This window comes from Drosophila sulfurigaster, chromosome 2R (assembly GCF_023558435.1).
Source record: "Drosophila sulfurigaster albostrigata strain 15112-1811.04 chromosome 2R, ASM2355843v2, whole genome shotgun sequence".
Taxonomy (NCBI): Eukaryota; Metazoa; Arthropoda; class Insecta; order Diptera; family Drosophilidae; genus Drosophila; species Drosophila sulfurigaster.
In genome coordinates this window covers 364,477-389,095 of record NC_084882.1, presented here as the reverse complement: position 1 = coordinate 389,095, position 24,619 = coordinate 364,477, and the positions used below count along the sequence as shown (strand labels likewise).

The 24,619-nt window shown below is 40.6% G+C and overlaps 2 protein-coding genes across 5 annotated transcripts; one reads left to right on the top strand and one right to left on the bottom strand.

The window, feature by feature from the left end:
• Window positions 1-2,411: 2,411 nt before the first annotated feature.
• Window positions 2,412-5,763, bottom strand: LOC133837495 (uncharacterized). Of its 3 annotated transcripts, XM_062268276.1 has the most exons (3): window positions 4,342-5,763; window positions 2,602-4,257; window positions 2,412-2,542 (listed from the first exon to the last, which is right to left on the bottom strand). In XM_062268276.1, the coding sequence occupies exons 1-2, from the start codon at window positions 5,441-5,443 to the stop codon at window positions 4,061-4,063; spliced, it is 1,299 nt and encodes a 432-aa protein (XP_062124260.1). In that variant the 5' UTR covers window positions 5,444-5,763; the 3' UTR covers window positions 2,412-2,542; window positions 2,602-4,060. The 3 variants fall into 3 exon arrangements, with proteins under 3 accessions (XP_062124260.1, XP_062124257.1, XP_062124259.1); XM_062268273.1 differs by having other exon boundaries at window positions 2,602-5,763; XM_062268275.1 differs by having other exon boundaries at window positions 2,412-2,524; window positions 2,602-5,763.
• A 12,705-nt stretch (window positions 5,764-18,468) lies between these two features.
• Window positions 18,469-19,690, top strand: LOC133838221 (uncharacterized). Of its 2 annotated transcripts, none has more exons than XM_062269244.1 (4): window positions 18,469-18,604; window positions 18,669-19,193; window positions 19,302-19,428; window positions 19,562-19,690. In XM_062269244.1, the coding sequence occupies exons 2-4, from the start codon at window positions 19,141-19,143 to the stop codon at window positions 19,658-19,660; spliced, it is 279 nt and encodes a 92-aa protein (XP_062125228.1). In that variant the 5' UTR covers window positions 18,469-18,604; window positions 18,669-19,140; the 3' UTR covers window positions 19,661-19,690. The 2 variants fall into 2 exon arrangements, with proteins under 2 accessions (XP_062125228.1, XP_062125227.1); XM_062269243.1 differs by having other exon boundaries at window positions 19,302-19,486; window positions 19,562-19,688.
• The last annotated feature ends 4,929 nt before the right edge of the window (window positions 19,691-24,619 follow it).

Sequence of the window (24,619 nt, the reverse complement as noted above, 5' to 3'; positions counted from 1 at the left end):
AAGAATCTTATATTTTACTGACTATGCATTACGTCAAAGAAGGCACTCTTAAAGACTAGCAGTGAAATTAATGGGTGGAGCGTATTTTACGTGACTTTGGATGTGATTTACTGTTGGACGATCCAATATTTGTTACCGACCGAGGAGCTAATATGAAAGCAGCGTTCAATTGACTGAGCACAATACACTGTGCAAATCACTTGATACGCTGCAGCAAACTTGTTAAGTATTTTAAAAAATTTGGGCAAAACTGGAACTTAACAAGCTCCCTGAAAATCTAGCCTCCAACTCGTTGGAATACTATATTTAACCTCATGAAGTCGATTGAGTTAAATTGGATGAAAATTTCGCAGGTTTTTATTGAAAAAAATAAAATATCAAGAATTACGGATATAAATTTGTCGAAGTTTGATCTGCCGTAGCTTGATTGTCCATTTTCAGCGAAGCGCGTTCCGATGCTTTCACAGGCGAATTCTAGAGCACACTGCCCTCTCGATCGTCTCACTGTCTACGCCTGAGCCATCGAACCACACTCGGCGACAGCGGCGACACGCTGTCGCCCCGCATTAACGACTTTTCTTAAAACTACAAAATGCAGACAACCAATCACAACACACAGAAAGGATGATGCAATATTAACACGCATACACACAACAACGCAGTGTCGATATGCCGACACGCACTCACAACTGCGCAGTAACAATGTGCCAATGTGCACTCACAACTGCGCAGTTGCCAAAATGTCAAAGTGCACCAAAAACTACGCAGCGAGAATGTGCCGAGACGCACGCACAGCTGCGCAGTGACGTCAGTGTGTCGAATCTGCATTACTTACTCTCCGACACGGCCATTCTGACATATACACGTCCTCGTGTCTATAATAACGATCTCAATTTCAATCTCACTTTCTAATATCAATTCCTCAGAACGACCCAGTCAAATAATTTCAAGTCCATGTGGCCTTCCATAACATAACTTTATTTCTGTTTTTACTATTTCGTAGGTTATTTTTATATTCTCTTATAAACCATTTCTTTAATTTCCATTCCATTTAAACATTTTCAACTTATACATTAATCAGTACAACACATCAGTTCTTAATCCAAAGTACATACATAACCAGGCTTTTATTAGCCAACTTTTAAATACAAACAAATTAAATTGTCAATCGCCAAAAACACTGACTTCACTTCTCTTATTATGCTCGTCCATCGCCCAAAACTTGGCTTCACGAAATCCAACAACCACAATGCTCGTCCATCGCCCAAAACTTGGCTTCACGAAATCCAACAACCACATTGCTCGTCCATCGCCCAAAACTTGGCTTCACGAAATCCAACAACCACATTGCTAAAGCAACTCTCGTCCATCGCCAATCACATGACTTCACGCATTCTCTTCTGTTTCAACAGACTTTTCCAACAGATTTCTCCCTTTCTCATTTATGTCTAACTCTTCTGGGATTTGCACATCCGGTAGCTTTCGCAAACTTTCGTGTGGGTATTTGTAACGTCTATTGTTCTGTGTTGATTTTAAAATGTATCGGTCTCCGTCCAATACCTCAACCACCAAAAAGGGTCCTCTGAACTTTGGGTCTAATTTTGTTTGCTGTCTCTCACTATTTTTAAGCAACACAAAGTCACCCACACAGAACCTAATTATCTTAGCCTTATTTTTATCAAATTTAGTTTTCTCATAACTAGCGGCCTCTTCCATGTTCTTAGCGGCCAACTCCCTTAATTTAACTTTGTCAATCTCAGTTTCAGTATCACTAATAGGAATCAATCCGAGTGGACGCGCCACTTTACCAATCAAAAGTTCTAAAGGGCTACACTTAGAGCTATGATTAACTGTACAGTTAAGGGCTAACTGTATATCCCCCAGTGCATCTTGCCACGATCTGGAACTCGTCTCAACAGCCGTCAACAAATTCTTTAGTGTACTCATAACCCTTTCAACTTGACCGTTGGCTCTACTTGCACCTGTACCAATTAAATGTAATTGTATCTTTTGATTAGAACAAAATTGCGCAAACTTTGTGCCCGTGAAACTGCGCCCCTGATCGGCAATTAGACGTGTTGGCACGCCAAAAATGGAAATTGAAGATTTCATTGCGTTTATGCAAGTATTCGCATCCAAAGAAAAGGTGTGGAACAGATAAACGAATTTAGTAAAAGCGTCAATTTGTACAATGATATATTCTTTACGATCACTTTTTCCGCTCAATTTTCCCGATATGTCTATGTGAACGGTGTGCCAAGGAATGCTAATTTTTGGAATTGGGTGTAATTCAATTTGAGGTTTTCCTGACGTACCCTTAGAAACTCTGCATGTAATACAGTTCTCCACAAATCTTCGAACATATTTTGTCATGCCAGAAAACCAGTAATGATCGTATACTTTGTCCAGCGTTTTCTGCCAACCTATATGCATGATAGACTCATGTACCTGATTTATAACTGACCAACGGAACGCACGAGGAACTACAGGTAAACAACGAGTTTTTGAATTTCTCTGGATCTTTCTATACAAAACATTTGATCTAATTTCATAAGTGGTAACTAACGCCAATGGTAAATCGTCATTCTTCAACTTAGTTACGATTTCTAATATTTCTGGATCCTTTTGTTGTTCCACCAAAATCCAGTTTTCTGATATTTCTGTTAAGTCAATTCGTTTCTCTTCTGTTTTTCTTGATACTGACTTTTGACACACCGGATTCCTAGATAAAAGTCTACATGTGCCATGCGTTTACCTTCTCTATATTCAATTTCGAATTCAAATGTTTGTAGAAACTCCCACCAACGATAAACCCTAGGTGACAACTCGACTTTATTACGCGAAGATTTGATTAAATTACAATCAGTAAAAATCACGAATTTTCTCCCATGCAAATAGAGACGAAAATGTTTTACTGCATTTACGACAGCCAGGGTTTCCAACTCGTAGGATGTGTATCTGGACTCACAGGAGCTAGTTGCTCTACTATAATATTCAACCATATGAGGCTTTGAATTTATTCGGTGTAAAAGAATAGCACCATAGCCAATCGAGCTGGCGTCGGTATGCAGTTCTATCGGAAACTGAGGGTCAAAAATAATCAAAACAGGCTTGTTTGTTAATACGCCGATTATTTTACTGCGAATTTCCTCATGCTGTGTTTGCCATTCAAAACTATTTTTTTCGGACGTGAGAAAATATAAAGGCTTCATCAGTTGAGAAAACCCCGGAATAAATTGACGAAAATATGACGCTAATCCAATAAACTGTCTTAAAGAAGCAACTGACTTTGGTGGAGGCAACGCCACAAGAGATTCTATCTTGCTTAAGTTTGGGCGTATCTCCCCGCTGTTATCTCATAGCCAAGGTAGCGAATTGTAGAGCTTAAGAAAAAGCACTTCGAAATGTTAAAAGAGAACCCAGCCTTCACCAGAACGCTTAATACCTGTTGCAATCGCTCATACGCTTCTTCCTTAGTTTCTGAAACAATTAATATATCGTCCATATAAACAATTACAAACGTATGAGCAAGGCTTCCAAGTGCTTTCAATACAGCTCTTTGAAAAACTGAGGGTGCGTTCTTTAATCCGAAAGGCATTGAAAGAAATTCATACTGCCCATCAGGAGTAACAAAAGCAGTATACTCAATCGATTCAGGGTGCATTGCAATCTGGTAGTACCCGCTAGCCATATCAAGAGAAGTAAAATATTTAGCTCCCCTAAGTCTAGCTATTTGTTCTGATATCAACGGTAATGGGAACTTATCAGCTACAGTATTTTTATTCAATTCTCTATAATCAACACAAAGTCTTGCTGAACCATTTTTCTTCTTTACTAATAATGCAGGACTAGCAAATGGTGAACTACTAGGTCTGATAACTTTATACTCGATTAATTCTTTAATTTTAGCACGTACTAACTCCCTTTCGCTTGGACTAAATCTGTATGGTCGCCTTTGCACGGTCTTAGTTGGTTCAATCAAACGAATATGCATTTCCCCAGTATCCACCCGCGTTTGCGGAGTGCCTTCAATAAAAGATTTTGAGTATTGTTTCAATAATTATATTAAAATTTCTTTTTCTTTTCCAAGCATTTCAGTTTCAATGGCATCGAAATTAGTGGGTTGATAGGTTTCGCAAATGTTTACAACTTTACTTTGGACAATCTTAAAATTATCGTACGCAACTTCCACTAAGAACCCTTGAGCCAATATCTCTCTGCCAATTACAATATTATTCTTCATGCATTCATCTGGCACTACATGGAACAAAACAACCAACGAGTTACCGTCAATCATGATGTTTGATTCAATTTGTACAGTACTACAAATATTGGCATTACCTATTCCCTTTAACGAGATAACATTATGAATCCTCTTACCAACTATCTTATTAGATATGCTTTCTTTAACTAATGAGCACTCGGCTCCCGAGTCAAATGTAATTGGAAATTTCTCACCATTTACCAGCATACTCGATTGAGGCTCCCCTACAGCGCACAGCTCCACTCTTTTTTCCGATTTCGTTCCCGATCCGGTACTCTGCTTTTTATTCGGGCAATTTGTGGCAATGTGTCCTGGCTCCTGACATCTGTAGCATATCACATTAGCCCTTCCAAGTCGAGGCTGCCCTGCACGCCACTCCCTCGCAGTTGCCGGAGCCTGAGTACTCTTTCCAGATTTGCAGTCTTGTTTCTTATGGCCAGGTTTTCCACATTGGTAGCATTTGATTTCCATGGTTCTAGCACGCTTGGCCTCTGGTTCCCCATTTGACATGACAGGACGTTCTCTCAGTGCCGAGAACGCTTGCAACTCCGCTTGCAGTTCTCGTCGACTAGTTATATGCGTTGTATGTAGCGTCCGCTGCAAACGTCGGTCGAAATTACCCATGTGTCCCAGAACCAACGCGATGGCAATTTGTTCTGAACTCAAATTTCGGAGTTTTGTACATAGTGACGTCACGCAGCGACTCGCATAAACGGGCAAGCTTTCACCATTGCTTGGACGGCTGCTAAGTAGATTCGAAATGACAGCGGCTGGCGTCTCCGATGTTTCGTAACGCTGCTCAAATAATTGCCGGAACTGTGGCCAGGTTATTCCTGGGTAACAAATTTGTGATAACCACTGGGCCGATGAGCCTTCCAAGGCTTTACTCAACACTAATATTAGCGCGCTGTCACTCAACGGTTTTGTTCGTAAAATTATATCGACTGTAGCGGCCCACTGCGTGGCGTCTACACCCGCAATGTCCGGATTGTATTTTGGCAAGCAGATCTCGCTACTAGGTTGCACCTCGCTCGCCGGCGTCTGTAGCCCCTTAAGCAATGCCAAAAAATTTCTGTTTTGCTGCTCTAGCAACGCGAAGACATCCCTTGCAGTAGATTGTTCAGGGCCGAATCCCACTTCTGATGTCGAAGTTTGATCTGCCGTAGCTTGATTGTCCATTTTCAGCGAAGCGCGTTCCGATGCTTTCACAGGCGAATTCTAGAGCACACTGCCCTCTCGATCGTCTCACTGTCTACGCCTGAGCCATCGAACCACACTCGGCGACAGCGGCGACACGCTGTCGCCCCGCATTAACGACTTTTCTTAAAACTACAAAATGCAGACAACCAATCACAACACACAGAAAGGATGATGCAATATTAACACGCATACACACAACAACGCAGTGTCGATATGCCGACACGCACTCACAACTGCGCAGTAACAATGTGCCAATGTGCACTCACAACTGCGCAGTTGCCAAAATGTCAAAGTGCACCAAAAACTACGTAGCGAGAATGTGCCGAGACGCACGCACAGCTGCGCAGTGACGTCAGTGTGTCGAATCTGCATTACTTACTCTCCGACAAATTTAATTAATATTAGCGGAATGGTGAACCTTTTTGCTGCCTTTGAATGTTGCTCCAAAAAGCTGGAGGGTAGCAATTATCCAATATTGGACTTGTCTGTTCCGCATATTAATAACTTAAAAAAACAAGTAAGAAAGTCGAGCCCACTCGACTGTGAGATGCCCGCTACCCATTTTGAATAAAAGCAAAATACTGCGGCATTATTTTGAAAATATACCGTAATTACTACAAAAATACTAAAAATATACCAAATGGTATATCGATATATATACATTCAAAATATACCATGGACGGCACAATATACCAGATTGTCGGCCAAAGCAACTAAGAGCCCTAGTAAGCAGGCGTTTTTCCCATACAAAAGTATTTCTTTAATAACTTCCACAATTTTTATCTGATCGCAACCAAATTTTCAGGAATCATAATTACTATAATAGTTATTGTACATACCAAAACTCTAGCTTTAAAATTACGCTTGTTATTCGTTTTTTTTTGATTTGCGAGGGTGGAAGTTGGCGTGGCAAAAATTTGAAAAAAACTTGATCTGCGTGCAAACATAACAAATGCTATCGAAAATATCTCTAGCTCTATCTCTTATAGTCTCTGAGATCCAGTGTTTCATACGGACGGACGGACAGACGGACTAACGGACATGGCTAGATCGTCTCGGCCGTTGACGCTGATCAAGAATATATATACTTTATATGGTCGGAGATGCCTCGTTCTACCTGTTACATACATTTCCTGCCGGCACAAAGTTATAATACCCTTCTACCCTATGGGTAGCGGCTATAAAAAAATAATAAGTTAAAGGTTGTTATTAAAAAAAAAGTAAACCAAGAAAAAGGAAAAGTAGATAAAAGAAACACAATAACAAAAACAAATAAAAAAAAATTATTTCCAATAAATATTTACTCCTCTTTATTTATTATTTCCTCATGCCTTAGCCTATTAATTAAATTGTATTATATATAATTCATTTTTTTTGTGTGAGAAGGGATCACCAGGGATTCTGTTGCTGTGATCAACGATAAGGTGCGGAATTCACTACCACGAGCCATCAGTGGTAGCTTATCCAAGACTTTCGTTGTCTCTTTTTTTTCATATTTCCCGCTCTCCTTAAATTTCCTTTCTCATCGTCTTCTCTTTCGATCTATTTGAACCAAACTTGGATGACTATCTCTTTCGGTTAGATATCTAGCATTTGTAACGCAACGCGCCCAAGCAATAATAATGAGCGGCGATATTCGGAATCTGTGCAAGCAAGAGCACCACCCCCAAAGCTGACGAGCTAGTACCGGAAACTAAACCCTGGCCATGAGTAAGTGCTTACCACGCACTGCTTACAAAAGCAATTGTCCCGAAAGAACCGTTTGTTTTATTTTGTGCTGCTCTTTTGTTCAAACACAGCTGTGTTTGCTGGTTGAAAAAATTTTTGCAAGCATTTCAGTTGAGAAGTGGAAATCGGAGCAATAGCAACTCTAATAGGTGAGTGACTTAAAAAATGTTATGTGTGTTATACGTTTTAATTGTAAATATTAAATAAGCAGTTAATAAAAGTACGGCAAGCAGTTAGCAGTGCATAATGTATAGTGAACGCATTATGGAAATTATGGAAATAATGACAGTGAAGTGAATTTTTTGGAGGAAATAATTTATGAAGACAATATTGACAATGAACTAAAGACGAAAAGAAACAACGGTAACAATAACTAAAGCATAGGCCAACACGTGGCTGTGCAATTGATTTAGTTCGAATACTAAAAAAAAATAGTTTAGATGTCGGTCCATTTTACAAATACAGGGCTCCAAATAAAATAATGCAAATGAGTGGTGGCCGTTATTTGCACATTGGCATTAAAACTCAGATTGCTAAGCTTTTGAATTTAATTAATTTTACTGACGACATAACTATTGACATAAACATTGATGGAATTCCTCTATTTAAAAGTTCAAATTCGCAACTATGGCCAATTAACAAGTAACAAATATTAAAAATTCTCTGTTGTCCCTGTTGGAATATTTTTGGGAAAATCTAAGCCCAATAGTCTTGACGAATTTCTAAGCCAATTTACTTGTGAGCTAAAATATCTTCTTCAAAATGGAATCGACACAGAATAAAGAAATATACAATTAAAATTAAGGGCTATTGTTTGTGATGCCCCAGCTAGGGCTTACATCAGTGGGACTCCCGGACATACATCTTCGCATGGATGTTCAAAATGCATACAGGTCAGCAAAAAAATAAATAGTGTAACCGACGAGGACTTCATATCGTTGTATATATATCGTTGCACATTACAATGCCAAGTTTCAGCTAGATAGATGCAATATTCGATTTAATGCCACCAAATCGGGAATCCGGACCATAGTGCATTGCAGAAAACAATAAAAACATTTCAAGAAGAGCAACTGCATTATGGGAATTTTTACGCCCAATTGCTTAAATTAAAAATTTGCACAGAAAAAATTGTAAATGATGCAACTCACGATATGACAAGAACGATTGGCGAAAAAATGTTGAGCTCTATAGAAAGGCGATCGAAAATATTATTAAATAATAAATATCTCATTTCGTGTTTACTTTTGGATCCTCGTTTCCAACATACACTTACACCACAATAAAAAAATGATGCAGTGAATCATTTAAAATCGATATTGGACAGAATAAATGACAAATTCTACTTAACAGTTATGTTATAAGAAAATGAATTATTAAACGCTTACTTAGAGCATGGGATCCAAACGGAAGTCAGTAGTACATTCGACATCTACTCAAAGATTGAGAATCTTCAACTTCCTTTCCAAAGAATCGATGCAGACGTTCTCACATTTTGGAAAGGAAATCAGTGCACTGACCAAGAGCTACTACATATATGCACTAAGTAATGTTTGCTTTGCTGTACCACTAACTCAGGTACATATATAAAATGTTTTAATAAATTAATGTTTACAGATTCATAAATACAAATGTTTTCTAACAGGTGACGATTGAACGAGCATTTTCGACGTTAAGGCTTGTACTTACTGACTATCGAAATCGACTAAGTCAGGAAGTACTAGAGAATATACTGCTGCTCAAATTGAATCCAAGCATTTTGGACTCAGCGATTGACAACTTATCACTTTTTCAAGATGACGAAGATTTTGGAAGTTTATTTTGAATATTTTTTTTTATGATAAAAATGAATTGGAAAAAAAAAAACAAATTGTCAAACTGTTTGATTTATCAGAATACAGGGGGCAGCAGCAAAGAAAAATCAATAATTTTCAAACCGCGACTACTGCTGCTGGCGACTTGCATAAGTCGAGCAGTTGCTGCTCCTTCGACTTGCGTTGCTTCGCGAAAGCAGCAAAGCAGTCGACTGCGACTACTGATTTTTTCAGAAGCAGAAACATGAAATGAAACTAGCTAAATTTTTTTAAACATTGCTTTAATCGTTGTGCTTAGAGCATACACATACTTTGCATTTAGCTTGCTCACATGCGCAACGTTTCTGCCCCGATTTCACTTGCCCTCAAACAATACCCTGCAGAACTGGAGGTATCGATTGGCCATGGGTAACAAAGAGTAAAGACTTAATTGCCGACGAGGACTTCAAAAATAGGAAATATTAAACAGTATTTGACAAAAATGACACCCCTTGAAACCGTAAATGTAAAAATGGTTTTCCAAATTCCACTAGACTGCATGGGTATTTACCTAGTAGATGCCGAACCTTTATCTTCTGAAGACACTTTTGAATTAAATCAGTTGATTTGTAAAGCAGTCGCAATCCCATATTTAAAGGATATAATTACTTCACTATTATTACTAACTTGTTAGTTTTCATAATTGTGTGCAGCTCAGATTTTAATGTTAATGTACTGCTAATATTAGTTATCGATAGTTATCTATACTTATATGCGTACATTGATATTTTTAACAGTACATATGAATGTATTCCCGACCGGGACTTGAACCCACACACCACAACATGATCGGCCTGCACACTACCAGCAGAGTCATCGCAGTCATTATGAAGCCGCTATTTAACTGTAAACATCTAAGACACGAGCAGGTGTCATCAGGAATCACAACTGATGTTGTTATTATTGTACATACCATTGGACCCCATTGAACGGCCGGTAAGGTGAGTTCTTTCAAGGGACGCCACGGAACGGCCGTTAAAGAAGGTACTTACATGGGAGACCATGGAACCATGGACCATGGAAGGGTCGGCCATTATAAATTAAAAAACATGTACAATTACAATTAGAGTTATTTAATCAAATTTTCTTTATTCTAATAAGTCAGATTCTTTATTACTTGAAGACAGCTTGAGTTTTTAAAATATCGTTTTTTTAGCTGCAAGGCTTTTCTCAACTGGTCCTCAGCTGGCCCAATATTGTTTCGTGTTCATTTGCAGACATCTCAGGGTGGACTGCTGGTAAGTACTTATTTCATCACATACGAACAAGTGCTCCGTACTACAGGGAAGCGTACCGCCCCGCAAGCACAGATCCCCTTTCGATAGAGTGAAATTTCGTTTGATCCATAAGAAGAGCTAACGCTTCATTAGGAAGTTTTAAACTTAATGATTTAAAAAAATGTTCCTCATTTAATAATAATAAAAGTATGATCGCTCATTCTTTTTAGGTCTTTTCATGATCAGTCCTAAATTTTCTTTCATACTTCAATGACAAATTTGTGTGGCATAATTGTAAGTTTGTTTACATAAATGAAATGCCTAAACATCAAACTTTTCCAATTTGCTTATGGCAATTGTCAAGTGGTTCTAGAATGTAATACAAAGATTATTAGGGTTGCATGATAAAAAAATATTGTATCAATGTTTTCATTTTTGAAAAATATCAAAATAATTTTTTTAAATATCAAGAAAAAATATCGATACATCGAGTAAGTAAAGCAATGGAACACATTTAATTTGTAATATGTAAGTTTACGTTGGATAAAGTTCAATTTATTTCCAGTATTGTTTGGCCAGTGACTTTAAAAAGATACGTTGGTTACGTGTCAATCAGTCATACGGCTGCGTGAGTCACACACTACACATTTTATAGCCAAATCCATTCTTTCTGAGGATACTGAGCTACCTAGTGTTATCAGGTAGCGTAGTGCCAACTTTGAAATGTGTGGAAGTGGAACTGGTTTTCAGAGAGGCTGTCCGAGCTTTGGGATTGTGAGCAACGCACAGGCAAATTATATTTGCAAATCATATGTTATATATCAAAGATTCAGTAACTTTGTCTGAACATGTAGCAACAATTAACTAACCATTGCATTGACGAATAACAAATATCACACCCTTGAAATTTACAGCATTCATTAACGATTTAAAATTAGTTGGTTGCATCAAATCTTCTTCTGTTTTTGAGCAGCTCTAATAAAATAATTTTATATATTAGATACATAAAAAACACAGCTTCTAAAAAATTGAGCCAAGTTCGTACATATGTATGTTAGCATTGGCGTTAGCGCCAAAACACAACATCACTGTGAGTGTGTGTATGTATATTTTAAAATGGAAAATCAAAAACCTTGCTTATATGTATATTTTGTGTATGCATCCTGGTGCTTATTTTTCAGGTGCGACAATAAATTTGAACTATTTCCACTAGTTTGAATAATTTTAGAACATAAAGTGTACTTTCCGGTTTTTTCATTTAATTCATAATAAGATTTCGCGGAGCTCATTTTTCTCAACTTTCGGGTTTCGAATTGAACATGAAGAGTGTGACCAAAGCTCTTCCTTTTGTTTTTCCTTTTTATTCTCTTCTCTTATTCTTCTTTTTCATCCCATTACAGTTCACAATGGTGCTTGAGAAGTCTTTTCTCACCAGCGCGCCCCATTTCGCCTCCGACAGCCGTCTCTCCGCCGAGACAAGTCGCACCGATGGAGACGGAGCCCTCTCCTGTACCGGTGACACCGGTTACTCCGCGTGGGGTTTACGTGCCTCTCCGGGTCAAATCCCATCGGGGTGGGAATGTGCCTCCCGGTACAAACTCGTTCCGCTGTAGGGTGTCCGCGGTGTCCACGCACTGCGCAAGTGTCCACGTTTTGCCCAGCTGACGCCAGAGAAGCGGCTCCGGGCAGTACTTGTCAATAAGTACTGTCCCAACTGCTTGGCTCATCAGCACTCCGGGGCACTTGCCGCAGCGGTAGACAGGTGGTGGAGGTATTGTGGCGAGGACCATCACACCATGCAGCACATGCCGGAGCCGCGTTCCAAGTGGCGGATGGCGCGCCAACCCAGGGGCCGACGCGACCAAATGCCACCCTCCCAAAGAAGACTACCAATCTCGACCCAGGTCAACAGGCCCGTGCCTAGCCCCGCCATGACGTTGACGGCACCACTCCAATGTCGGGATTTTTAGCGCCACCACATTCAATATGTATTTGACCACAAAGCTGACGTTGAGAATTTTATCGCAAACTGTAAACATTCTTTAATTTAAAAATGCTCATACATACATCTTTTTGTTGGTGTTTTTTTTGTTATACGAGGGGGTGAGTATTTGGTAGAACTGAATTAAGAATGATGTTTGCGGTTCAGCTTGGTTGAAACCAGTTCACAACTCGTTTAAGGCAGTGTCATTGACGTTCAGTTTAAGCCATACATGACCCTAGGCTTAAGGCAGGAATTGGGCAAGATTGGCTAATGTGCAGCTGTCGTCATGTCATGAAACCATCAGCTCAGTAACCTGACATAAATGTTGTAAAAAATGTTTGGGCCATTTTGGACCAGAACATCGGAAAAAAGCCAATTTCCAACAAATCTAACCTTAAAACGGCTTTAGTGGAAGAATGGGACAAAATTAGCCCCTATATCACAAAAAAATTGGTGGAATCTATTCCAAACTGTCTGGAATGAGCTATTAACCAAGAAGGAGGTCATACCAAATTCTAAATACACAGTTCAACATATTTATATTTAGTTATTTTCAGCTGGTTGAAATAAGCTGTGGTACTTTTTTTTGGCATTTTTTTGTTTTACAATAATTTTATATACTAAACAAAAAATTGGAGGATAAATGAAAAAATATCTTGTATTTTAAAACGTTAAGCTATAATCCTGCGTTTAAATAAAGTTAATACTTCTTTTAGTTTGGCCAGTATACTAACTCAAAGTTGTCGGTTGGTGGTGGTTGAAATAAGCTGTGATCCACTGTATATGAATTACTTATTACTTATTATTATTACTTATTATAATAAATTCATATGCCAAAAAAAAATTCTTATAAATTATTAAGCACTAAAGTAACTTAGTTAAATTTTGTATTATTTATTAATTTCAATTATTATCTTAATTCTCACATTTATTTTAAAACTTTGAATCAACACTTTTCTAATCCATTATCTTAATAACTTTTCATTAACATTAAGAAAATATCAAAGTTAATCAAACTTATAGTCATTTATTGTAAAACTCTTATTATCTCACCCTTGAGATAATTTAAAAAAAAAAAAAAAAAAAAAAACAGTGGAAATGAAATGAAAATGGCGCGGTATGAGTTGCATAAGCCGGATGAGAAACCATAGGATAGTGGATGGCAGTAGAGAGAAGAGTGGGAGGTTCTGAGCGTGGGTCCCGTTGGAAGGAGGATCAGCTTTACAACTGGTCGACGAAAAACACCACGATACTATATGTCCACCACGCGGACCCTTTCGTTTGCGCCCGGGCAATTGGTCAGCACACGACCAAAGCGCCATTCTTGTGGTGGGATATTCTCCTCTCTGATGATCACCATGTCACCGATTTGGAGGTCGCGTGAGGGTGACTGCCACTTATTCCGCTTATGCAACTCCTTCAAATACTCATTCTTCCATCGCACACAGAAATGCTGATGGAGAGCCTTGAGCCGATGCCAGCGATTGCGGATGGACTCCACATCCTCCCAGGATTCTGGCTCCGCCATGGAGAGTAGCGGACCCCCGATCAGGAAATGACCGGGACTAAGGGCCACCAAGTCGCTTACATCCTCTGACATGGGAGACAGAGGCCGCCAATTGAGGCACGCTGCCTGCCCTTCGCCAGGAGGGTTGAGAGTTCCTCGTACGTACATATATTTAACGAAGGAAACCATTTTGTAGAAATGCGTCTTGAAACTCTTGACGCCTGCTTCCCAGAGACCCCCCATGTGAGGGGCACCAGGTGGGTTGAAATGCCATGCAAGACCTTGATGGCTGTGAGTGGTGAGGATCAGATTGCGGGTGCCCTCCGCAAGATCTTTGGACAAAATTGAGGAGGCTCCGGCGAACGTTTTCCCGTTGTCAGAGTACATGTGAAGAGGGCACCCACGCCGTGCCACGAACCGGGAAAAGCTTCCAAGAACTTCTCTGCTGTCAGATCCGTGGTCGCTTCAAGATGTATTGCCTTGATGCTGAAGCACACAAAGACACATACATAACCCTTCGTAATCTTGTAGCTCCGTCCGACGTAGCTCTTGGCGTTGAAGAAACCGGCGAAGTCTACTCCGGTTTTAGTAAATGGTCGCGAGAAAGTCGACCGAGCAATTGGAAGATCGCCCATCAACTGCGACTGGAGCTTGCGGCGATGTATCACGCAGGTCTTGCATGCTCCAATCTTCACCATACTCTTTAGCTTGTGAATCCAGTACTTGGTTCGGATCAGCCGCATCACCAATTGGTTGCCTCCATGGAGGGACACTTGATGAGTGAAAGAGACCAGGAGACGCGAAATGGCGCAGTTGACCGGAGTATTACGGGATGCCGTTCGTCTTACGATAAGGAGGTGTACGCTCTTACGCGTCCACAGGAACGCAGGACCCCTTGCTTGTCAAGGAACGGATTCCAGCTCAGAATATCACTTGACCCGTTTAAACGATTATGGGACCGGAGGGAAGCACACTCTTTCGTGTATACCCGATTCTGAGCCTGTACTATCAGCTTCTCCTAAGCTTCTGCAAGCTCTTGAGAGCTGAGCGTCTCTGGAAACCTCCGCATATACGCAAACACCCTGAAAATCTTGGCCCAAATGACCACAGGAGCAAGCCAACCTGCTGGGTCGGACAGCACTTCTCTTTTTGTGAAAGATGGTTTGGACACCATCTCGGCGGTGTCGAAAAAGAACTCGTCGGACGTGGCCCGCCATCGAATACTTAGAGTCTTTGCGACACTAGCTTCGTAGATCTCGAGGAAGTCTGCACAGAGCAAGTGTTCCTAAGGGATTCTCTGCAGCACATCTTTTGAGTTCGAGGTCCACTTACGCAAAGGGAACCCAGCACTCTCGAGCGCTGTTCGAAGCTCATCTATAGCAGTTGCTAGGTCGTCATCAACGTACATATAATTGGCGATGATGTCACTAGCTAGGGGGGTACCGGTCGCGAACATCACTCGCAAGTTGATTTGCCGAGAGTCGTTTCTCTTTAAACGGTTCTCGTTTCTCAGGAACTGATCGAGACCGGTAGCCCTCTAGTGATCCAGATCAATGTCACCAGGATCGCGAAATGGGAACGTGACCTTATAGCGACCAGTTGAGGTTCGCACGGTCGTGGAGTTGAAATTAGGCCCCACCTCCCAAAATTTGGGGAGGAACTAATGTCGAAGTTCGCTCGACGAACAGCCGAGCCGAAATGGACTTAGATGTGGATCCCGACACAGTGCCAGTCAGGATCCAACCGAAAATGGTCTCTTGACCAAGGAGGGTCCCACAAACGTTAGGATGAGAGCCGCCGAGCAGAATGAACGGGAGCACATCAATCTGCGAACTATCAAAGAACTTGGAGTCTGCCAGCTGGATGCTTGGCAGATTATCGAGGATCGCTTGTGGGATGGTGCATGAGGGCAGATTCCCCGTTAACTGGGGAAGGACGTACGCCGACGCCTCAATCTGCAAGTCTGGTCTGACAGGGGAGCCAATTAAGAATTGGCAATACTTGCGGGGTTGGGCTGCCACAGCCTGAGTCATCCCAGAGACGTGGGCTTGCACGGATGTATATGGCATCCTCAAGCGCTTGAACAATCTCTCTGAATGGAAGGTGGTTCTGATCCGGAATCGATCGGAGCCCGAGCTGTATAGCGGACGCCGAGATGGCAGACGTGAATAACAGCTGTGCTCAGCAGAACACCTTGTGTGTTAACTGCCAGGAATGACTGGACGTTAGCTGACTGGGAAGGAGTGGACGCGTGGAAGAGAGGAGAGCGCATTGTAGGTGAGTGGGACACTCTCCGCTCCGCCGACCGAAAAGCACTCAAAGCTTTTCGTTCTCCAACAATGCGCACGAGCGTAAGAAAGCACTCAAGTTCTAGTGCTCTCAACTTCTCTCTCTCTCTCCCACAACTCTCCACCGCTGAGCGCGGCTCGGCACTAGATCAGCGAAATGCCGTCGGCATTCTGCTAGGTCAGTGTCAAATTTCGTTTCTTGAACAGCGGTCATTTAATCTAGCCCCAACTTTGTGTGTTTCATTACAATAACCCGAAAGAATAAAATATATTAATTATTTGTGATAAAACGCGAGTGTTTTATTTTGCAAACGGGAAAAACTTTGTCGGCACTTTCAGCGCCACTACAACAGTGATCATCAGAGAGGAGAATAAGAGAGAGAGAGAGAGAACCACAAGAATGGCGCCTTGGTCGTGTGCTGACCAGTGATGCCAATATTTTTTCGAAAAAAACGGACAGATTGAGAAAAAAAAAACAGGAAAAATAGGATGAAAATATTATAAAAAGGATAGAAAAAGGGACAAAAAGTTTGTTTAAAGTAATTTAATTTTTTATTATTAAGATAATAGTTTCGATTATTTTTCCTTCGTCATTATTGCTGTCCTCATAAGTAACCATAGAGCCAATTATTTGGAGATACTTTTCAGGCACAGAGTGTCTGTCAGACGTTACATTTTTAATAAGGTAAGTGCACTTGGTTCTGTGCAATTTAACCTTCTTGGCGTCAAAATGTGTTTTTTACTAATTCACTTAGGTGGTTACAAAGCTATCGCAGCTTCTTGGCGACAAGTTTCTGAAGATTTGACCAGCTCGAAACAAATTTTACTTTGTTTCACTAAACTTGATGTATTTTGCGTATGTTTTTTTGTCGTCATGTGCACTCTTAATAGGTAAATTTTACAGTTAATACTGCATTTGCGGTATTTGAAATAAGCCTTGTTAATGTCTGAATTATGTCGGCTAATCCAATCTTTAAAATCGGGCTGCAGTAGCCAACAGTCCCGAAACTTTTGCTTTTACATTTTTTTTTTACATTTTTAATTTAATAATACAAATTTTGAAATTGTGTGTTCAGTACCGAAACAGAGAGTGCAAGTAAACCGTAAATAGAGTTTTTCGATTAATTTTTTTACCAAACTGTCGATATAAGTATGGCATATGTGAAAAGTTGCCACCTGTTTCATATTTTACATATTTTACATATAATACTGATAATAAATTTAAATTGGAGCGCGAAAGCATCTATTTTAGAAAAATAAAGAATTAATATTAGATTTAAAAAAAAGGACAGATTTCCGGATGAAAAATCTAAAAATAGGACAGATTTCAGGTATGCGGATGATTTTCAACTTTTTCCGGATGAAGCGTTCAAAACAGGACAGATCTGTCCGGAAAAAGGACAAATTGGCATCACTGGTGCTGACCACTTAATTTCTATTACTATTAAGAGCAACATATAAATTTTACTTGCTAACAGTGGACTGTTGATTTACATTTACGTTGGAACACAAATACATATTTTTAAACAGTGCTGCCTTCGCGGGCTTACAAACGATTAATCGGAAATGTACAAATATTTTACTCAATTATTTTACAATGTAAACATAGAGTCACCCTATGACTTATACGAACATAACATTTAAATGCAGCAGAGACAATATCAAAGTGAATTTGGAAAGTAAGTAACAAATTTTAAATTAAAAATATAATTTTGCAGGTAAAATTCAGCTGGTGCCGAGGAGCATCCAGGATAGTTGCCTCCACGCGATCATCGCCTCGTTGGAAACTCCCTCCACCAATTTATATCGGAAAAATTTGTGTTTGCAGAGGTAAATGCCAATCAGTGCATATATTTTACGCAATATAATTTTCTGATTGTCTTCATTTATTTTTTAGTGGCTGTGGTGTGTATGTGCATCTGGATTTGGCCTTAAGGTGCTCGTCTGTTGGCCGCCTCGCGTCTATGGTGGGTTGAATTGCGCGCTCTGGTGCGCAACAGGTGCAATGGCCATGGCCGCAATCGTGGTGGTTCCGCGTTGAGTGCCTAGATTCTTCCAGTGGCACAGTGGTCGTCGTGCAGGATGCGACGAGTCTCCTAGGATGGCCTCGCCGTGAGTTGCCGGCCAGCAATAAGTCTGTTTGGCCTTCGTTTTGGGTGAGTGCAGTGACTTGAGCATCCGTCTGCTGTCGCTTCCACCAATCCACTCTGATGGCCATGCGTTCTTCATCCGTATTTGAGAGAGCTGGTGTAAATCTGTCTTCCAGCTGGGAGACAAATACCTCAACTTTCTCATCTGTCGTTTTCGTCCAAGTGATTTTGTAAGTAGCATTGCCAGCCGCGTCAATAGTTCTTGTTGAGAATTTCAGTGGGTGATTTGGTTGTGGCTGCTTTTTTGATTTTATTGGTCAGTTTCCATAGCTTCTGTATGGCAAATGGATCCTGCGTGTTTATGCTCTCAAAGAGTTTATTAATGTTCTTGTTTCGTCTTTTTTCCAGCGCTTTTTTCAGTCGATTTTGTGCAGCTCGATAGCATTGTCTAGCCTCTGGAGTGTGGGTCAAGAGTAAGTGCCGTTTGCATCGTTTTTTGTCATTCAACAGTGTTTTAATTTCGTCATTCAATTCCAGGTTATGTTCTTGTCTCTGCCTCTGGCGATTATGCTGTCCGTTGCCAAAATTCGGTGGTCTTACTTTCGAAGATGCGGCATCTGCAGCTGCTTGTATATTTTTCAATAATATACTCACAGCATCGTCAATGTCAATGGCCACGTTTATCTCAGTGTTCAAGTGGATGACGTTCTCAAGCGTAGACTGGAAACATCTGATATCAGCGCCTCTGGCCAGAAGCCTGGAATTTTCTCTGTGACAGCGCAAATTGTCGTTTAGGCTGTCATAAAGTTCGATTTTCAACTGCAAATGGTCAGAGCTAAGCTCAGCGCTGGACGATATGTGTGTGAAATTGCCATCAATGCCGCTGGTGATGGCAAAGTCAATGGCCGACGGGCGCTTTCTTCTGTCGTGCGGATAGTGTGTGGCTTCCATAGATAGCCTCGTACAATGTCCTACCCCTCTGACACGCACGTGGGTTTCCCCACCACGCATGCTTCGCATTCCAGTCGCCACACAGAAGGAAGCGGGCCGCTGTATTGCCAGGTAAGCTGTCAGAATGTTTTAGTAATTTAGTGAAGTGCTCTTTATTCCATTTGAACGCCCGTGGGCAATACGCTGCTGCTATTATTAACGACTCCTTTTTGCTTGCAGTTTTCAGCAAAATGGGTGCGCATTGTATGGCTTCTTCGTTAATTGGCTGCAGTGCCGAGTGGCTAATACGAGAACGTATCATGATGACAGCACCTCCTTTGCGATGTGTGCTCGGATTGACGGCAAAGTAAGTGACAAATCCCGGCAGTTCGAACACACTGTCATTAGCTGGCGCTCGCGTTTCGGTGAGTATCATAATGTCTATGGAGTTTTGTCTGATGTATAATTCTAATTCGTTCATTTTATTTTTAACTCCACAGACATTCCAGAAGGCAATTTTGAGGGGAGTACTGTTTTGGCTGTCTGGATCTGGCAGCACTCTTGGAATTGGGCCTGGGCCAGAGTCTAGATTTGGATAAAATGCAGCGTCATTTATGTCATTAAACATTATAGAACTACTCATTTGCTGATCCGCACTCAACGTCCATATTAAAGTCGTTTATTTGCGAGTCACCATTGTAAACATGGTTTGAATTTGTTTTGCTTATACTGTTTCTTATCTTGTCCTTTCCTTGCATGTGGAGAAATGCGTTAAACACGTTGAACAGTGAGTCAATTCTGTCGTTCATTTTCTTGAACATAGTTAAGTTTGCTGTCATTATCTTGTCAAAAATGTGATTTGGTGAATTCATATGTTGCTCTTTTTGCTGATGCTGTAGCTGCTGTAGCTACCCAAACGATCATGTGCTGACTGCTTACATGGTCATGATTTGAGTTGGTGTTTGCGTTAACAGGAGGGAGGATTTGGCGATCATTTCGTACAACAGCGCTGTACGAAAGGATTCTGTCATTATTTGCTGCCGGCTGGTGGGCATTTCGTTATCTGTATGCTGAATCAATTTGTGATTTAAATGTTTCTAAATTTGTTTGCTGTCTGCTGGCCAACTGCTGGTCGTTGGATGGACGTTTGTGTGGCCTTTTTGGTTTGACCCTGTTGATTGATAACATTGCGCGTGCCGCTTTGAAAGATGGGCAACCCTGATAACTGCTAATGTGCACGCCTTTACGATTACGACAAGTTGGTCTTTCGCTTCTATACATTGTACAGGTAGTTGAAGGGTGATTACCTGCACATTTCATGCAGACAAAGGGGCGTCTGCAATAGTTTTTAGTGTGCCCAAAGAATGGCATTTATGGCATTGGGCAGGGTCACTTGATATAAATTGTCTTTCCACCGAAACCGTCTGGTAACCTGGCTTTATAGCCCACCTCAATGAGCCTGGCTGCCTGCCAGTCATTTGGTGTGCTATGGTGCAATTGGCGGATAACAATACGAAAGCCTTTTTCGTTGCGTCTCTGATGAGTAAATAGCTGCGTATCGTTGTCATTTAGAATTGTCATTATGACTTTGTATGTATTTATATCCTCGTGTAATATGCGGACACCATCGCCAGGCATAGTTTTGGCACGGAATTTACCAACACATGGGTTTTTCATTAGATTGTCTAGTAGTGGCATGAATGACGGCACCATAGGCAGTATTAGATGGGGTATGTTTGCCTGGTTTGTCGTTTCATCTGTTGCTGTTGTTGTTGTTATTGGGCGTATTTGCTTGGCAACATTTGCGTTTTGTTGTCGATGTTGAGATGCAAGTTTTGGTAGGTCAGTTAAATGTTGCTGTTGATGTTGATGTTGCTGTTGATTTTGTGCTATTGTTTGTTTGGGTGAATTGTTCAATTTTGGTGGACTATCTTGCTGCTGAGGGGGTAAGAATTGCAATTTTCTTTTTCGTTTTTCCATATGCAATTGTGTAGCAAAATGGCTTTGAAAAACTGGAGTTGGGAAGGCTAAGTGAGATTTGTCTATGTCAGGGGCATACATGTCGGTGCATTTTCTTTTTATTGGCGTTATATGTGAATTTGGGTTTCGTACAATTGTGTTTGACGTTGATGGCAGCTCGTGTGACAACAGTGGTGGGACCTTGGTTAGCCAAGATCTGATCATGTTCGATTTATTTTGGTTTTTGTCTGTGCTGTCGTATTCGCAGTTAACATTTGTATTAACATTTTCTGTTAACGTTTGTGCAGTATCTCTGTTGATTGCAGTTTCTGGCTCTTGTTGGTTTGGTCATTAACAGTTGTCCTATTTGTTGTAGTAGTTGTTGTTATTTCAGCATCCGTTTTGGTTTTGTCTTGTCTTTCGCCTTCGCTTCGCATTTTGCGGGAGAAATTGGCGCTCATATTGTTGTGACAGTTTTAGCTACTGTCTTGTTGCCATGAGCGTGTGAGTGTATGTATGGAGGGGAATTTCCCTAGCGTTCTGCACAACTACAGTTTCTGTTACTGTTTGTGCTGCCGTCGTTCTCTCCTTGTCATGTGTGTGCCTTACATCGCGAGTGCGAGTGGCCAAATTTGCCTTAACAGTTGCCACTCGCGAGCCTTTGTTAAGTCTGTCGGCAATATCTTCTATGCACTACTGTTCTTTTAGAAAGGTTTTGTGTCTGTATTTGTGTGCATGTAGGGGAAATTTGTGAAGATCTGTATGCGTTATTGATAGCTGTTAGCGCTGTTGCTGTTTTTTCAATATATTTCTTTTTTTTTCAGCTATTTCATGAGTGTGAGCTTGTGTGTAGCTGTATAGTGGGGAAATGGTATTTCTTAACAGCTTTGTATTGGCTCTGTAGGCGGATCAAGAGGCTCTGGCTCTGGGGTGCCGCTGCTCATGTGTGAGCCTCCGTAAGGTACATTGGACATGTTCGAGTCGGCTTAAGATAACAGGGAAGCAATGTACTCACAACTTGGCGCCTTTGTCAGATTTTTCTGATATGGCACCTTACTGTTCTGGTTTCCATTATGGTTTCCATCGCTGGCCACTTCCTTATTGGCTGGAGATTCGTTTTCCTCTTTCTTCTGTTTAGCCATAAAATCGCTAAACTCCTTGAGAAAATCATAGCCAATCCTGGAGTCCCATTCCTTGTCAGAGGATGACGTGATTAATTCACTTGATCGTTTTTTTTTCCTTTGGAGTTTTTGCTTTTGTTTTAATTTTTCCAATTTAATTTGCTAAATTGGATTCACTTAGATTTTTTCTTTTTATTTCCACTTAAATACATAGTTTATTTTATGTTTTCTATTTTTCGTTTCATTATTTTCCACTTTGATTTGTTTATTTAAATTGCGTTGATTTTTATTTGCATTTGTTGTAGGCCGAAATTTTATTCAGTGCCCAAATTTGTTATAATTCACTTGAAAAAAAAAAAAAAAAAATTAAAGACTTTTTTTTTAGGAGGTACGACTCGCCCTCCAGCGACGGACATCGGCTACTGAGTTGCTTCTGACTGGCGCAATGCTGCCAACTTTTGATCAGCAAAAAAGCTGTTTTTGACGGAATGAATGGAGAAAAAAGCTAAAAAAAATTATTAAAAAATCCAAAAAAAGCTAAAAACAAATGTATCAAAAAAAAGAGAAAAAATGTCTTCAAAAATGACAATTTATTAAGTTCATTTTTGTTTAAAATATAAAGATTTGCATTATTTTATCGTTATCTCCTTAGTCTGTCTCATTTGCATATGACATATTAGTGCCTATCATCTGCAGATATTTTATAGGCACTTCATAGTCGACGCAGCATTTTCCCATCCGTCACAATCCGATTCTCTATATTACAATAAAAATGAATAGAGTATATCTTTTGCTTGAAATTAATACTTTAAGTTATGCTTAGAATGCATTCCTTAAATTGGTTAACCTGGCAAATAGCCAGAAATCGCGTATGACCAGGACAAACACAATATTTGGATGGCCACAGTTGCCAACTCAAAAAATCTCCGGTTTTCACCAGAATCTTTAAAGACCAAAATTTGTTTGTGTTGCTGTTGTTGGCCCACTTAAATTGAAATGGAAACACTAAGCGAGTGATGAAATTAGCGTATTTCGAGAAAACAATCGATACGCCAACACATTTTCTGGATTGTTTATAAGTGACTATCGTAAATCTGCCACTTTTCCATATTTTGTTCTTTTTGTACTTTTGTGTTAACAACACAAAAAAAGTTGGGAAAATCCAACAGAATTTCTAAAAAAGCAAGAATTCCCGCTTTTCACAATTCCCGCAATTCACAAATTTTTCCCGCATTTAGCCTTCAAAAAGACCAGTTTTAACGGGATTACCATCTGAAAAAAAAGAAATGCTCAGTTTCACTAATAAAAAAAAAATATAAAAAAAGCAGTGCCTTCCAAAGTGAAAAACTCCCTCAATACAATGTGTGTAGGGGGGCGTCTTCAGAATAATTAATAATACTTTATCTTTTGAATTAGTAGAATTTGTAACTTTGCAATTACTTTTATTGCACTTGAAAATATACACTTGTTGTGCAGGTCAGCGAATAGTAGGAACAAACGTTATAGAAAATCACTAAAAGAGGGCAGGGTGACCAACATGAGGATAAACTAGATCAGTGTGACTGCGCGTGTGACAAGGTCACACGCACAGTATACTAGCTTTGTCACTATCGATATCAATTGATCGCGACCACACTGTCAGCTGTTTTGAGTGGTCACGCCTGCCATCATCTGGCATCAACAATGAGTTGCAAACGGATTTATTGTCCACATGGACCGGACAGAATCCAACTCAATGTGGAGTTCTGGGCCATTGGCAAATCGTTAATGCTCGGCAGGATGCCAGATTGAATGATGTGAGGATACACATCAGTGCCGAGCACCAGTGACACCATCGATGGCTGGAACCAGCGTCCGTAAGCGTAATGCTGCGGAACTGCTCCAAGTTTTCACCATCGACAGGTCGGAGGGGGGACGGCAAACGGGAACATGGCCGTGCTGGTTGCGGAACAGCAACTGGAATTGTTGCGTAAAGGTGGCCACGAATTGCAACATTTGGAAGGTGGTCCGGTTTTTCTTCCACCAAATGAATTTTGGTACTTGGGTCCAATGGCAGCAATCATCTTGAGCAGGGCAAAGAAGATGCTGTGGCCGCCTGGTGCAGACTTGACGCCCATCCGCACGGGAACGGGCATGCAACATGGAATGAAACAAGAACAAATAATTATTTCAGTAGCTTCTTTACATTGTCAATGACACATGGAACAGTATGTAGTATAGGACGGCACAGGACGACGAATAGAGAAACGAAGTAGGAGGTTATTCGTCTTTGTGTCGGTGCCTATCTGGTTTGAATGAATGATGAGGCAGATAAAAATTAGGAGTGGTGTCTGACTTCCGAAATGGAAGAGTCGCCCGATATCTGCCACATCTGCTGCGTGAAGTTGTGTCTTCGCAGCTAACCAGCTTCGACGGAATATCCTCCGCCTCCCAAAATTTGGTGCTCAATCTGTGGTGTTGATCGTCTGCTTGGATAGC